At 42.2% G+C, this 14681-nt stretch overlaps 2 protein-coding genes across 2 annotated transcripts; both read right to left on the reverse strand.

Annotated features, from left to right (window-relative positions):
• Positions 1 to 1307: 1307 nt before the first annotated feature.
• Positions 1308 to 12201, reverse strand: slc22a15 (solute carrier family 22 member 15). The gene is made up of 13 exons (XM_070841563.1): positions 12100 to 12201; positions 10704 to 10853; positions 10466 to 10598; positions 9369 to 9533; positions 8755 to 8884; positions 7501 to 7561; positions 7050 to 7216; positions 6262 to 6402; positions 6006 to 6091; positions 4969 to 5077; positions 4735 to 4807; positions 2600 to 2758; positions 1308 to 2505 (listed from the first exon to the last, which is right to left on the reverse strand). Exons 1-13 carry the CDS (start codon positions 12181 to 12183, stop codon positions 2461 to 2463), a joined length of 1503 nt encoding a protein of 500 aa, XP_070697664.1. The 5' UTR covers positions 12184 to 12201; the 3' UTR covers positions 1308 to 2460.
• A 135-nt stretch (positions 12202 to 12336) lies between these two features.
• Positions 12337 to 14304, reverse strand: LOC139210903 (lymphocyte function-associated antigen 3-like). The gene has a single exon (XM_070841102.1). The coding sequence runs from the start codon at positions 14204 to 14206 to the stop codon at positions 13283 to 13285; it is 924 nt and encodes a 307-aa protein (XP_070697203.1). The 5' UTR covers positions 14207 to 14304; the 3' UTR covers positions 12337 to 13282.
• Positions 14305 to 14681: the final 377 nt, after the last annotated feature.

Genomic DNA, 14681 nt, shown 5'->3' on the forward strand with positions numbered 1-14681 from the left:
AGGTATTTAAGGTGGCCAATTGCAAGTTGTTCTTCTCTTTGAATCTCCTCTGAAGAGTGGCAACATGGGGGCCTCAAAACAACTCTCAAATGACCTGAAAACAAAGATTGTTCAATGTTACGGTTTAGGGGAAGGCTACAAAAAGCTATCTCAGAGATTTCAGCTGTCAGTTTCCACTGTGAGGAAATGGAAGACCACAGGCACAGTTGTTGTTAAGGCCAGAAGTGGCAGGCCAAGAAAAATATCAGAGAGGCAAAGGCGAAGGATGGTGAGAATGGTCAAAGACAACCCACAGACCACCTCCAAAGACCTACAACGTCATCTTGCTGCAGATGGTGTCACTGTACATCGTTCAACAATTCAGCGCACTTTGCACAAGGAGAAGCTGTGTGGGAGAGTGATGCGGAAGAAGCCTTTTCTGCACACACGCCACAAACAGTCGCTTGAGGTATGCAAAAGCACATTTGGACAAGCCAGCTTCATTTTGGAATAAGGTGCTGTGGACTGATGAAACAAAGATTGAGTTATTTGGTCATAACAAGGGGCGTTATGCATGGCGGCAAAAGAAGACAGCATTCTAAGAAAAACACTTGCTACCCACAGTAAAATTTGGTGGAGGTTCCATCATGCTGTGGGGTTGTGTGGCCAGTGCTGGTACTGGGAATCTTGTTAAAGTTGAGGGTCGCATGGATTCCACTCAATATCAGCAGATTCTTAAGAATAATGTTCAAGAATCAGTCACAAAGTTGAAGTTACACCGGGGCTGGATATTTCAACAAGACAACGACCCAAAACACTGCTCAAAATCTACTCAGGAATTCATGCAGAGGAACAAGTACAATGTTCTGGAACGGCCATCCCAGTCCCCAGACCTGAATATTATTGAAAATCTGTGGGATGATTTGAAGCGGGCTGTCCACGCTCGGCAACCATCAAACCGAACTGAACTGGAGATGTTTTGTAAGGACGAATGGTCGAAAATACCTTCATCCAGAATCCAGACACTGATTAGGAGCTATAGGAACCGTCTAGAGGCTGTTATTTTGGCAAAAGGAGACTCTACCAAATATTGATGTGATTTTTCTGTTGGGGTGCCTAAATTTATGCACCTGTCTAATTTTGTTTTGATGCATATTGCACATTTTCTGTTAATCCAATAAAACTCATTTCACTACTGAAATATTACTGTGTCCATCAGTTATTTGATAAATCAAAATGAAATTGCTGATCCAAACACCTCATGATTTAGAAATGAAAATAATGGAAATAGTCAGGGGTGTCCAAACTTTTTCATACGACTGTATTTCCACCTGTACCGCCTGTCACAGGTGATAAAGGTTCTTGAATGATGCTCAGGATTTGACTTTGTTATTGTTACATATTCATTTATTTCATGACAGTAACTTAACAGTAATTCTTATTTTACGGAAAGTTTGTTGTACCGTAGATTTTACTAGAATGGTACAGTTTTGCCAATTTAACCCTAAACTGAGGCTTGTCAGAATTTAACCTCCATTAGCGCTTTAAATGAAAGGCAGCGCATTAGGTTGAGCGAGCATCCACCCGTCATACGAGTTTCCCCTGACACCCCATTGGTTTACACATATCGCCTCAACAGTTTTCCTGCAGTCTACATTTGGCACTGAAATCTACATCCTGCATCATGTAATCCTAATGGATTAGCCAGTTAAGGGTGCATGGCATCTACTTTCAGCACCACAGGTTTGCAACACCTTTTATGGTGTCAAAACGAGCTAGAAGGTTGTAAGTAAGGTTGCTGACCTCAATGTGTTTGTCTCTGGACACTTACAGCTCTGTATGCACTTTAGCATATGTACAGGATGGAGCTATCGAGTACATTTCCTCCTGAAAATCACTGTGGATTTTGGGGAATATTAGTCTGTGTAAATGAAGACCGTGTGGTGTGAATCCTTCTGCATTGTCATGTCATATAACTCCATTTAGGGAAACTCTTCTCACCATCCTTTTATTTACGACTGGGAAAGCATTGCATTGCATAGCTTTTGCTAGCTGCAAGTTTGATTTTCAAACTTTCCCAGCAGCTCTGGAATGTAACGGAAGTCGCGTGTCCGTCCTGTCATATTTCTGCCGTGTCTCTCGGCTGTGTACCGCCAAATAGGGCACAAACACCATGATGGTATTCAGGAAATTAAAGAAAAGGCAGGGGGTCGACTGTCTGGCTTTTCGGCACAATCAGACGCAGGAGGAACCTTCGAACCTGCCGATAAAGCCCTCGTCCTGGAGGCAGAGCGCCTCTGCTCCTTTTGAAATGTCATAGTTCACGGACATGAAAGTGCACGTGGTGATCAGTCCTTCAAGTTAATTAAAAAAGGGGCAGTTCACTGTTTTGAGGCAGCAGCTCCATAAGGAATGAGGAGTGGACAATCTGTCTTGTTGCGCCGAGGTGCTGAAGCGGTGATGAAGACGAGGCCGCTGGCTTCATTTGTGGTTCGATTTCCAATTGTCATCTTCATACAGAAGAGCCTGGGAACAAAAGGGACAGTAAGACAGCGTGAGTCTAAGAAAAGATTGTTGTGTTACAGATGTGTGCGTCTGTACCAGCACGGTGTTCAGTCACCTTGCTCTCCATCACTCGGCTGCGGGTCGGGCTGCTCAGCTCCTCCAGAGTTTCTGCTGCGGGTTCGTTGAGGGTCTCAGGCAGCAGGAGGCCCAGACAGCCTGCAGAGAGGCCGCTCAGACAGAACACAGTGAAGGGCATGGAGGAGTGGAGAGCCCGCTGCAACACACACACACACACACACACACACAAGACACAACAATAGCATCAGATAACAAGGAAAGACAGGAAAAGAGTAAACACAAATGTTCTGTACACAATGAAGTATTTCTGAATAACCCATATTATAGGATTTTTTAAGTGAATCCACTGAAATATCATTTAAAATTCATAGAAAGTAAAAGTAACCAAAAATTTTGTTCGTGTGTTTGTCAGTTTTAGGGAAATAATTAGGGCTGTAGTCATCCAAAGAAAGTCTTATTTCAATGAGGAGACAGGACTGATATTGAATGTCCTCGTGTCTCTGTTTGGAATTCCTTTGACATTATCAACTAGATTAGCTGATTAGTTTCAATATATGTTCAATTTCTGTTGTATGGAACAAGTCACAAATCTGTTTGCTGTATCATCAGACGCCATGGTTCAAACTGTGCCTGTGATCGACTGTGTCTTCACCTAAACTACCACTAGGTGTTGCTATAACTTAAGGTTCAAGCTACTGCTCTCATGGGTTAACTGAGGTCACACTCAAGGGGAGATTTGCACTGGCATGGCCTTAATGTCTCTCACCACTTGTGCTACAACAAAGTAAAAGTGAAACATTATAATCTTCATTTAAAAAGTCCCATATGTCAAAGGTTACTGATCAATTCGGAGTAATCATGTGTCAACTAATTACACTTTTAGGTTAATAAGACAGTAACACGGGCAGGTCCATGATTAATGTGACTTCAACAATAAAACACAATGTATAAGTGTATTTAAGACCACATTTCTTCTTAGTTTTACACAAGATAATAAAACGTATTGACTATTGGAACAGGAGCCAGACTAATCACTTAACCGGAAAGAGGGAATAGAGTAACATGTTTAATATCTAAATGTAACAACCCACCTCTGAGCCTGGTTCTGTTCAAGGTTAAAGGAAAGTCTTTTTTGTTACCTAATATAATATCTGATGCTGCTCATGTGGGGATTCTTGAATCCTTAATTTTGAATTCCTGAATCGTTGGGTCTCTCTCTTAATTAAAGAGTTTGGTCTAGACCTGCTCTTTATGGAAGGCTTATTGAGATAAGACGAGTGTTTCCCCTATCATTATGCTAGGGGGCGCCCCGCCCCCCCTTGAAGGTCAAGTTCATTTTATTTTCTATACAGCGCCAGATCACAACAGAAGTCATTTAAGGTTACCTTTCCTATATAACAGGTCTTTACCTTGTTCTTTTATTAAACAAACTAAATAGCCTTATGTTATTTATCTTATTTACACGACAGCATGTCATCTGCTGCCTCTGCTCTCTGCACACACACATACACACAGGCACGTGCGCGCACACACAGATGAGCACACCCCCACCAGCGGACAGAGAGCGCGTCAGACCACGAGGTGTGGCTGAAAGCACCTGAATCACCAAGTAAGTGAAACTTGTCTTGAGAATTGTGAGCAGTCTTCTCTAAAAGTACTTCCTCTTTCTTATTAACTCAATTGCGTCTTTTACAACTGACATCATTCATGTATTCATGATTTTTGTTTGCAGGTTAAGCTGTTCTATGTTTCAATTATCCTAAAATACAACAATCCAGTGTGTTACAGTCCTATTTTGTACTTTTGAATTGTGGTTGTTTTTTTTGAATATGCCTCTTTATTGGTTCTTAGAACATCTTGCCACAGTGACTGCAGTTGAAAATTCGACTGTTCGACAGCACTGGGACATTTACAGAAGAGTTGATTAATGTGCGTCCTTGATTAAATTAAAAGCAGCCCAAATCATTCTGTTCTGTTTGTATACCCTTAGCTATAAGAAATGGCATTTAAAGCTAACATTCCATCTTTTCACTTTGTTGGAATGAAAAAAACAGTCACCACCTATTCCTTCTGGTTCCTAATAAAGTACAGGGACAGTCAGAGATTACAGAATGGCCCTTTAAAGTCACTTCTACTTGGCCTGCCCACACCCTTACAAACCCACACCCTTACCATGGAAGGAACAAATGGTGCAAGGATTCCTCCGACTCTGCACGACATGGAACAAACACCCAAACCAGCGTTCCTGAAACATTCAAAAGAAAATTAAGTAAAAATCCAAACAGACTGCTTTGGTAATTGATCATTAAAAATCGTATGAAAATCCCCCCATTAAACACTTAAGGGAACACTTCAGGGAGCGTGACGTGTGTGAATAATTCAGCATGCAGACTGTGGTTAGTTCACCTGATGACTGTTGGGTAGAGTTCAGAGGTGTAGACGTAGGCGATGTTGAACGCTGCACTGACCATCAGTTTTCCCAGAAGCGCCAACGACGTTACGCTCAGAAAGGTCCCTGCAACCACAAATAAAACAAATCATTTCTATTTCTTGTGGAAATTCCTGTCCCAATAATGTGACCAATTGGAAAGCAAACCCAATATAATCATTCCCAGGGGTCAGAGCAACATTTGCAAATTACAGCTCCAAACTCCTGGACAGTTGTTTGGTTAAGACAATGTCTTGCTGATAATGCAGGAATATAACCCAATCTCAAAATCTAATGTTGAATTCATTTCAGGTCATTTAAAGGGATATTTTGAGGTACTTATCTATAGTCAGTGTATTACTATTATTATTAGTGTGGACGGAGCAGCAGAAAAACATTTTAGTTGAAATCCAAATTAACAGTTTGTTGAGGGAGAGGTAGCCCGGCAATTTCCATGTTCTGTGGGGTAAAATGACCCTTTTTGTCAATGGAGTCTCGTGGTTTTGAAGAGAGCATAGATCAGGGGTGTCAAAGTCAATCAAAGAAGGGGCCAAAATTTAAAACATGGTCTAAGTTGCGGGCCAAACGGGCTCAGCATTTATTGAAAAGTGTAAAAGTGACTATTTTATTATAGTATATAATATAATATAATAATATATACTTTATTCAGAAATATGAATTTAAACAGCCAAACTTCAACAACTTTTCCTCAATAAAATTATTTTTTTTCTTTTTTGTACGTGTCCTGATGTTTTGTCTCATAACGCCGTCTTATATTTATATTCTTTAATCAGGGCTACATTAGCTCCACAAACAAGACAGATAAGATTACAGGTATGAAGACAGCTCGCTGACACCATGGTTATGCAATGTGGTGACTTCACCTCAGGGAACAGCTGACCTCATACTTCCCTCCTTTACATACTTTCTGTTTTGAATCTCTGTCTCCACCCAAACATACAGTGTATAATCCTTTGTATATTATACTCTGTATAAGTGAGCGTCAGTGTCTCACCTGTGTTTTCGGGGATGAACATGGTGCAAAGGCAGGCAGAACCAGCCAAACACAGGAAACTGGCCATGCTTTTCCTCCTCCCAGCCCTGCACGACAACACACACACACACACACAATGGCCCATGGTGCAAGCTTTAAAAAGAATAACTCACACTCACTTTATTCTGATCATGCATCAACAAATTCTCCAGACAGGAAGAATAAACACTAAGGTGTGAGCGGGCAGGCACAATGTGTTTTATTGTGTGTGTCTCACCAGTGTTTGTTGATGAAATATATGCAGAGTGGATAGGCGGGCAGCTCCACCAGGCCGTACATGGCTACGTTAACATAGCGGCTCCCGGATGTCTGACTGGCCCCCAGAGTCAGGCCGTAGTACACCAGACTGCACGCATACCTACAATACACACACACAGCAGGGTAAGCGGCTACGATAATGTACACCGATCAATTTGGATTTGGGTTTGAAAATTGATTAAAAATACATCTGCAGAGTTTGTGCTTCTGTGTTTTTGATTTCTTGTTTGTTTCTGGTAACAACTTAGATCTGCAGCTCTTTGATTTTTCTCTGCATTTCCCGTTTCCAGAAGCACATCCTTTTCCTGTGGGGGTGGGGGTGGGGGTGTTTACTGCCTCCAAGCATGAAACATTACAACTCTTTGAAGCCTGTGAATATCTAGAACCAACAGAAAACTAAGAGAGAGTGGCAGAAACTGAGGTCCTAAGTCTGTTCAGTGATAAGATGTAAAAAACGAGCCAAAGGGCGGTGTCAGAGAAAATGTGACAGCATTACATCATCACTTTTGTGCAAGGGTGGAGCAAGTACAGAAAAAATGAGAAAAAAAAGCATAGTTCTTCTTTCTCACAATCTGAGTTCACTGACAATGATCATTATGATATCCGGTCACTGCAGCGTGGTGCTGACCACAAACCGCATAACGTAGTTCTAAACATGTTCAACTCTGAACTGCAGCAGGGTTTCTTTTCTTTCATTCTGATAAAGTAAAATTATCTGTAGATACATCATTACTTCCTTGCACTCACCAGACATACATGAGCACCATGGTCCTTAGACGGAGGACTGGATGGATCACCAGCTGCAGGACACCCATGCCCCTGTTATCACGGTAACCTGCCTTAGCAGCAGAGACACGGCGCAGAGTCAGGTTTTTGGCAGCGTTGCCATTCCTCAGCGCCATGTAGCGCAGGACCTGTGAAGATGGGACAGTTGACTCACTGTTGACCATTGATAATCATGATACAGGCTGGTTAAACTGAACTCTGTCAATGAAAAGGATTGGTGTTGAGGTGCTTAATTTCTTACCTGATCTTTTAGCGTTTTAGGATTCACAGTAAAATACCACAGCAAGGACCAGCTAAATATGCTGATTTCTTTAATTTCATTTTTTGCATTTAATTCACGACAAACCTCAACCCCCTTTGCAGCAATTCTGTAGACACTAAACCTAAACAGCATTTGTATTCATATATTTACCTCTTCTGCTCGCTCAGTCTGGCCCTGAGAATACAGCCAGCGAGGGGACTCTGGGAGAGTGCTGGAGGAGAGGAGACCAGAGGAAAGATTCCCATATTGACCCAAATTTGTTTGAAAAGGTGGGAGTTGTATTATATTTGATGAATAGACATTTGGAAATCCACAACGGCAGATGCTGTCTTTGAACAGAGTGTTACAGAGTGAGCTTGTCACATTAAAGACATGGTTCAGATTTTTACATGACTGTCAGACAGCCCTTTCAACAGGGAACTGATGCCGTTCTCTCTTTCTCTTCAGTTGCTTCAAAAGGTACCAGACTCCACTGACAAAAACAGTCATTTTATATCTGACAGAAAACGGGAGTTGCTGTTCTATCGCTGCCTAAATCAGTTAATTTGCTGGCGTTACAGTGCAACTTTGCTAGTTTTCCTCTGCCTCTATCAATAAACTAACCCTTCAAAACACCAAATACCCGTGTTATGCAGTAAAATTACTACAGTAATATTACTGTAAAATTAGTAAAATTACTATTTTTGTAAAATTACTATTTTTGTAAAATTACTATTTTTAGTAAAATGAGAGAGAGAGAGAGAGAGAGAGAGAGAGAGAGAGAGAGAGAGAGAGACGACTTCAGTTCCCTAACAGAAGAGCTGTGTAAAGTGGCGAAAACAATTTAAATTTAGCACACACTTAAAATGTTGATTTTTTTTATGAGGGCCTTTTTGGGTGGCTAAAATATGTTTGTACAGCAGTATATTGCTTTGCGTCTGTGTCGACTGCCAACAACTGAAGGTAATACACCAACTATAGATAAGTAACTCATACAATCACATTTCAAGTTTGTAGAAATATGGTCTTCTTATATTTGGCCCATACTAACAGTTTAATATATTTTCAAATGTATTTTTCCTTCATTTCCAGGTAACTTTTGGTTTCCAGTCATTTTGATTTTTAATTAATCAGCAGACTTCAGTTGTGCATTACAGTAAACATTGTTAACAGTGTTCATCATCATCAATTTTATTAAAGCAGTCTAATTTGAATCCTAATTTGCATCCACATTTGAGTGGCTTGTGAAATGGTAATTTGGAAAAAGTATTATTAGAATCATTATAAAGCAGTGTGATTTGTAGAAAATAGGCTACAATATGTAAAAACCCTGGCGTGGCTTCCAAAAACCACCAATATATTTTATTTGTTTTAGTTTGATCCGGATGCAGGCAGCGATGTGATCTCTCCGCGGTTTGTACTCACACAGACAGCAGGAAGAACAGGACGCCGGACGAGTTTGCCGCCGTTGCCAGGTTCCTCCACGGCTGGATAAAGTAGCCCAGAGCCCCAAACAGGGCGATGCCGACCGCAAAAGACATACTCGTCAACGTCCCTGCACAGACGAAAGGAAACTCATTCCAGCAATGACATAACCGCAGTGGTTTGAGTGACCACTCCGTAATGGCAAAATCACTACTATGTTTTATGAAACCACTCAGCCATAATATGGTATATCTGATATTAAATCACTACGCTCTCCAATCAATTATTATTATTTGATATTTATATCAAAGACAAAAGGCAGCAAATCCTCCCAGTTCAGAGGCTATATCCAGAAAACATTCAGGGTTTTACCTGATAAATGTCAAAAACAATTGATCAAGTCTTAGTTTCAGCAGTTAAAGTATAACCCTGGGATTTGAAACTCTTTGTCTCTCCTCAAAGGCAGACTCCACAGTAATTTTACTTGCAAACCTTGTTGTACCGGTCATTTAGACACCAAAATGTGTAAAAAAAAAAAATGGCCAAGACTTAAAAATACCAGAGTTATCCTTTAAAAACCATGGCATTATATAGATTGATGTACGATTAGATACCGGTCATGGCCCAGTAGGACTTGCCCACGTACTCCTGAGTGAGAACGAAACAGACGAGGCCGATGCCGCCGTTCATCAGCCCCACCAGGAGACGAGACACGGCAAAGACCTCATAGCTGGGTGCGAAGGCGGTCACATAACCAAAGACCACCTCAAAAAACAGACCTAGAAGACAGAGACACAGGGAGAAACAGATGAGGGGAATGACGAAAAGCTTGCAGAGAGTTTGAGAGAGCATTTTTCATGTCTCTGCATGCAGCCTGAAGCCATAGGCAGCTTCACTTTCAAAAACATCGAAAGGGAATGAAAGGCAGAGAAGCATAAAAATGGCTATATAGGCTATAGATGAATTAAAACAAAACATAAATATATGCAGCCATAAGACAAAAAATGGTTTGACGTCGCAACAACTTTGGACAAAATGTAATTTCTCTGACAAATGCTGACTTTAGAAGCTATGCTTGCTTCCTTGCTTTCTTTTATATTAGCAAAGGCTCTACTTTGTGCAATGTAATGGTCACGCTGTTGGACATATGGGTTGACAGCATATTTAATGCAGGAGGGAGCGGTTTGCAGCCAACAAGTTCTGATGAAGCCACAGTGCAGAACCTGCCCAACAGACAACATTAGCAACCAACTGGTGAAGAAAAAAACTGTTTGCTAACAAGTTCTCGACAGTAATTTTACACAAATAATAATTAGGGATGCACCAGGGTGTCTGCAGAGTACTAATCCAAAACTAGCACTCCTTTTTCCCCCTCATATATACACTTTACTAGAACAGAACCAATAGGAGTCATTTTCTGAGGGATTTATGGGATCGTTATGGCAGTAAAAACGGAGTCTGCTCCTCACTTCGGCTGAATGAATAAAAGAGATGATGAATTGTTATAATGCCACTGGACTGTACTCGTGTGTACAGTCCAGTACAGACGTGTACTCGCAATGAATTGGTGGTTTGTTGTGTAAAACTCTTCCTCTTAAATTACTTTTTTGAAATGCTCTAACTCTCTAAATCAACTAGACACTAAACAGCCCTGGGACAATTTCACAGACACAAATCTGTCTAATCAATCAGAGTCTATGGTCTTCCTCACCTGTCAAGTAGACAGGTCTCCTGCCAATCTTGTCAGACAGCGGCCCAAAGACGATGTTCCCAACCAGAAGCCCGGCGAAGAACAGTGATCCAGCTAGACTGACCTTATAGGCCTGCTGCTTGATGAGAAACCACTGGGGAACACAGAGACGGGAGGAAAGCACTTACAGTCTCGCTAAGTTAACACAAACATGCACGAGTGGTGAATCAGAGGCCTGTGACGGGCAGGAGTCCCTCACCTCCGTTACTATGGAGTCAATGTCCTCTGTGAAGGTGACGCGCTGGAGGAGGTCCTGCTGGCTGGACAGGACGCCGTCCTGCTGCTCAATGCGGTACTCTGGCGTAGATCCAACCAGAACAATCAGCATGGACTGACAGGCCATGTACACCTGAAACACACAGATCAGTACAGTAACAACCTGCTAAGACACAGTTCTGCTACAAGTAACAATAATGACATTACCATCACCACCACTGCAACTAATCTGCACACAAGCTTCACAAGATTCAACCATATGCAGTTTCTCAAACCTGGCAACAATACATGTCATTTGAAAACCTTGGGTAGGCGCCCTGTATCTTCATGTTTTATTATTACTCGAAATTAAAGTTAAAGATAATAAATCCTGTGATTTCTTTACACAGTGAAAAAGCCTGTAGGACACGTATCCAGTCATGACACAGGACTCCAGGGTGTAATCATTTAACACGGGAGCCGGTTTACCATGTTTGAGACATTCCGTGATTTCATGTGTAACTCTATGAAACTAAACAAATATGGAGGGCGCATAGTATGAAATGACGTGTTGCAACATTAAACACCGAACCAGTGCAAATCATTAACAGCAGTGGTGAACAAGAAAGATGGCAAACAACTTCTCAAAATATCAAAATCTCATCATGAAAGTAGTAGCACCAAGTCAACTTTGGCTAGGTGACGTCTAGCGACTATTAGCTAGCTAGTTGGGGGGCTAGCTTTTAAAGATGCGGACGTTTGTGGTTTAATTTGATATTGGTGACAATAGAGCCCAAACAGGAGGTTGCTTCATATAAGTTATATATACGTGGACTATTGTGATAAATTCGGCATACTTTTTGACGGACATTTTCTTTCAGTAAATGTAAGGATTTGTGCGTAACAGTGAAGGTATCCGACTCGGGGGCTATTTCAACCGATAAGCGATACGGAAAAAAGAGGTTCGATGCGCTTGATTTATGTTTAAATTAGCTTTTTGTGTTCTGCCGAATTAAAGAGTAGATCGTGCAGATATGTTAAATGTCTTCATGTGCTGCTTGATTAGTAAGCCTGCCGTTTAACAAAGAAAACGCTATTCACTTCGGCTCTTTTTGAAGGAAGTCTGGTGTATAGTTCCGGATCCCGAAAACGTGCACTTGGTCTACTCGCACCTGGCTAGAGTGTAAGCAAGTAGTGACAGCTAAAACGTTAAAATCTTTTGACGTTAATCATCATCATCTTGTGGGTGCACAGTCAATTGCATTAAGAGCCCTCCGGCAAAGCCTGAGAGCCACGTAACGTTTCCGCTGTCTCTGATCCGATAGCTGCAGCAGGGACGCCTCTAGCTTCTCAAGTTTAAAAAAAACAACAACAAAAAACACGTTTTCAAACAGACAAACCTGAGTGAGGACAAGTACAGCCACCGCCCGCTTCTGGTAGGGTCCAAACTCGCCTACAACTTGAAAAGCTTCCTCTACATCCATCCCAGGTGGGGCGGCCAGACAGCTCTCTGCTCCTGTCTCACCACCAGAGAGGAAAGACACGTGAGAGGGCAATCCGCACTCACTTCCGGCTTCGTTTCACTCCTGCGTCCATTTTCTTATACATGGGAAATAAAAACGAGTCTACAGTCTGTGTAGCAAAGTGAAACACGGATTTATTGAGGCACTTATAACAGACCACAAGTCAATCGAATCATTAAAATCTTAACTAAAATAAATTAAGAATAGCGGCAGAAGGAAAGTTTTTTTTTTTTTTAAATCTTATCCAAGTCCAAAGAAGAAGGCTGCTGAGATAATGACAGGCCAGAAATGACAAAGGGTAGTGCATGACATTTAGCAGATTGACATTTTTTTTTTCCTATCACATGCATCTATACACACCGATCATCTGCAGATGCAAAGTCATCAGTAAAAAAATGTCAAAACGTGTGACGTGCTGCTTACACAATATTAATTCCATTAATGTGCTTCGTCTGTAACTATTAAATGAGAAAAAAATTGAACATTGACGGTAAAAGATACAATGTTTTACTTTACAAAGAGGCGAGCCTCTTTTTTTTTTTTTATTAGAAAAAAGTCTGCTTCATACACTTCCTCTTTTAAACATATAAGGATTATACACATTCCGGCAGTAAAAGCAGAGCTACAGCGATTATACAGTGTCATTAGAGGTTATATGATATTTCACACTCGGATCACATGCGATTGTCCTGACACGACCCTGGATCGGACTGCTGAAATGTAGCCAAACTAACATTCAAAGGGCACTTCTTTTGCTAGGCCACACAATAAACAAATGTCTCTCCGTCTCTCCATCCATCCATCCATCCATCATCCTCCTCCTCCTTATTCATTACATGTTTATTATCATTTTGTTGTATAGCCGGGCCCCACTGGCAACCACGTGTGAACAGCACAGGCGGCTGCTTTATAGCAATGATGCTTTCTTGCTTTCTCTCCAAACAACTCTCTTGCTACAGACGACGACGAGTTCGTTGAATATTTAAAAAAACAAAAAAAACATAAAAAAAGCAGTGTGAGCGCAATGGCACCAGGGTGCAGATCTGAGAGGTCCGGGTCCTCATACTGAATCCGTCTTAAGATCTGCACTCGGGTTTGTCTTAAGATCTGCACTCGGGTTTGTCTTAAGATCTGTACTCGGGTTTGTCTTAAGATCTGCACTCGGATCGGACTCATGATCTAGATTGAGTGCACTAGTCTCGGAGGCTGGCTGTCCATTTCCAGCCCCGGATCCAGGGGCATTGTCGCTCTGAACATTAAAGACCCGGTTCTTGATTTTGTCCCTGAAGAAGACAGCTAACCCCAGAATAAGGACGAGGGGCACACCCACACCGAGCCCGACTGCAATGCCTGTATAATCCGCCTTGTAGAACGGATTATCTGTAGGAGCACTTTCTTTCCTACTGACTGGGTTCTCCATCTGGCAGGTGAAGGTTTCAACCCCTCTAGTCTCATCCTTGAGGAAGACGAACTCCCTCGTCGACACTTTCCACTCTTCCTTTCCCATCCTCCAGCTGAAGGTGGCAGGCTCAGCCCTCGCCGTGTTTCCATCACAGACCGCCGTACAGCTGTCCAAACCACTGTTGCACGTCAACGGTTGTATCCAGACGACAGGTTTGGGCACCTCTTCGATGGCTTTGGCATCATAGAGGGGACTCTGGGGCTTGTTGTTGATCTCCACTGTATACTCCCCAGTGTCAGCCTCACTCATGTCTCCGATGTCCAGACGTCCAGATGTCACGTCCAGGGTGGTGCGGCCTTTAAACGTGCCGAAGTAAGTCAAATCTCCACCCTGCGTCCACAAGGCCACCAGGTTGGTTTTGTGTTTCCACAGGATGTCGGTGATAGGTGTATCACCCGGAGAAGGCCTCAACTCCAGTTTACCGCCAACCACGAAGTACGATATTTTATTTTCGGCTACAGCGACGTTCAGCGCCGCCAACAGCAGCACCGACAGGAGCCGGACCCCTGCCCCTCTCTCCATGTCCACAGATCAGCGTAGGACCGACTGAACGTCCACCTTCATACCAGCCAGCGACACAATGACTTTCAGCTCGATACCGAGATGCCAACACCCTGCTTCCGCTGTCTTCGTTGAAGCAACTACCAGAATGTGTACCGTCACAGACCAGCATCGGGAAGACGTTTTAGGTGCCCTTAAGTGTGCCCGATTCAAATTCAACTCATTTCAATCTACGACTTATTCCACATGCAAGACTCTCACACTAACACAACATACCATGGCATAGATAGTAGCTAAAGTTTGTTTAGGATGCGTGTTATAGCCACTACATCGGTTATTTACTCGTTTCATGGGAGGCGTAAAGGCGTTAAGTTAGCCAGCTACGTCAACGTAAAAGTCCGGAATAACTGTTTTCAGGAAATCACTCGACTTTTTTACACTTGGGAGCGAAAAATGGAATGGAAAAATGGAAACTACAAGTAAAGAAAACACGAAG

The sequence above is a fragment of the Pempheris klunzingeri genome, chromosome 12 (assembly GCF_042242105.1).
Source record: "Pempheris klunzingeri isolate RE-2024b chromosome 12, fPemKlu1.hap1, whole genome shotgun sequence".
Classification (NCBI taxonomy): domain Eukaryota; kingdom Metazoa; phylum Chordata; class Actinopteri; order Acropomatiformes; family Pempheridae; genus Pempheris; species Pempheris klunzingeri.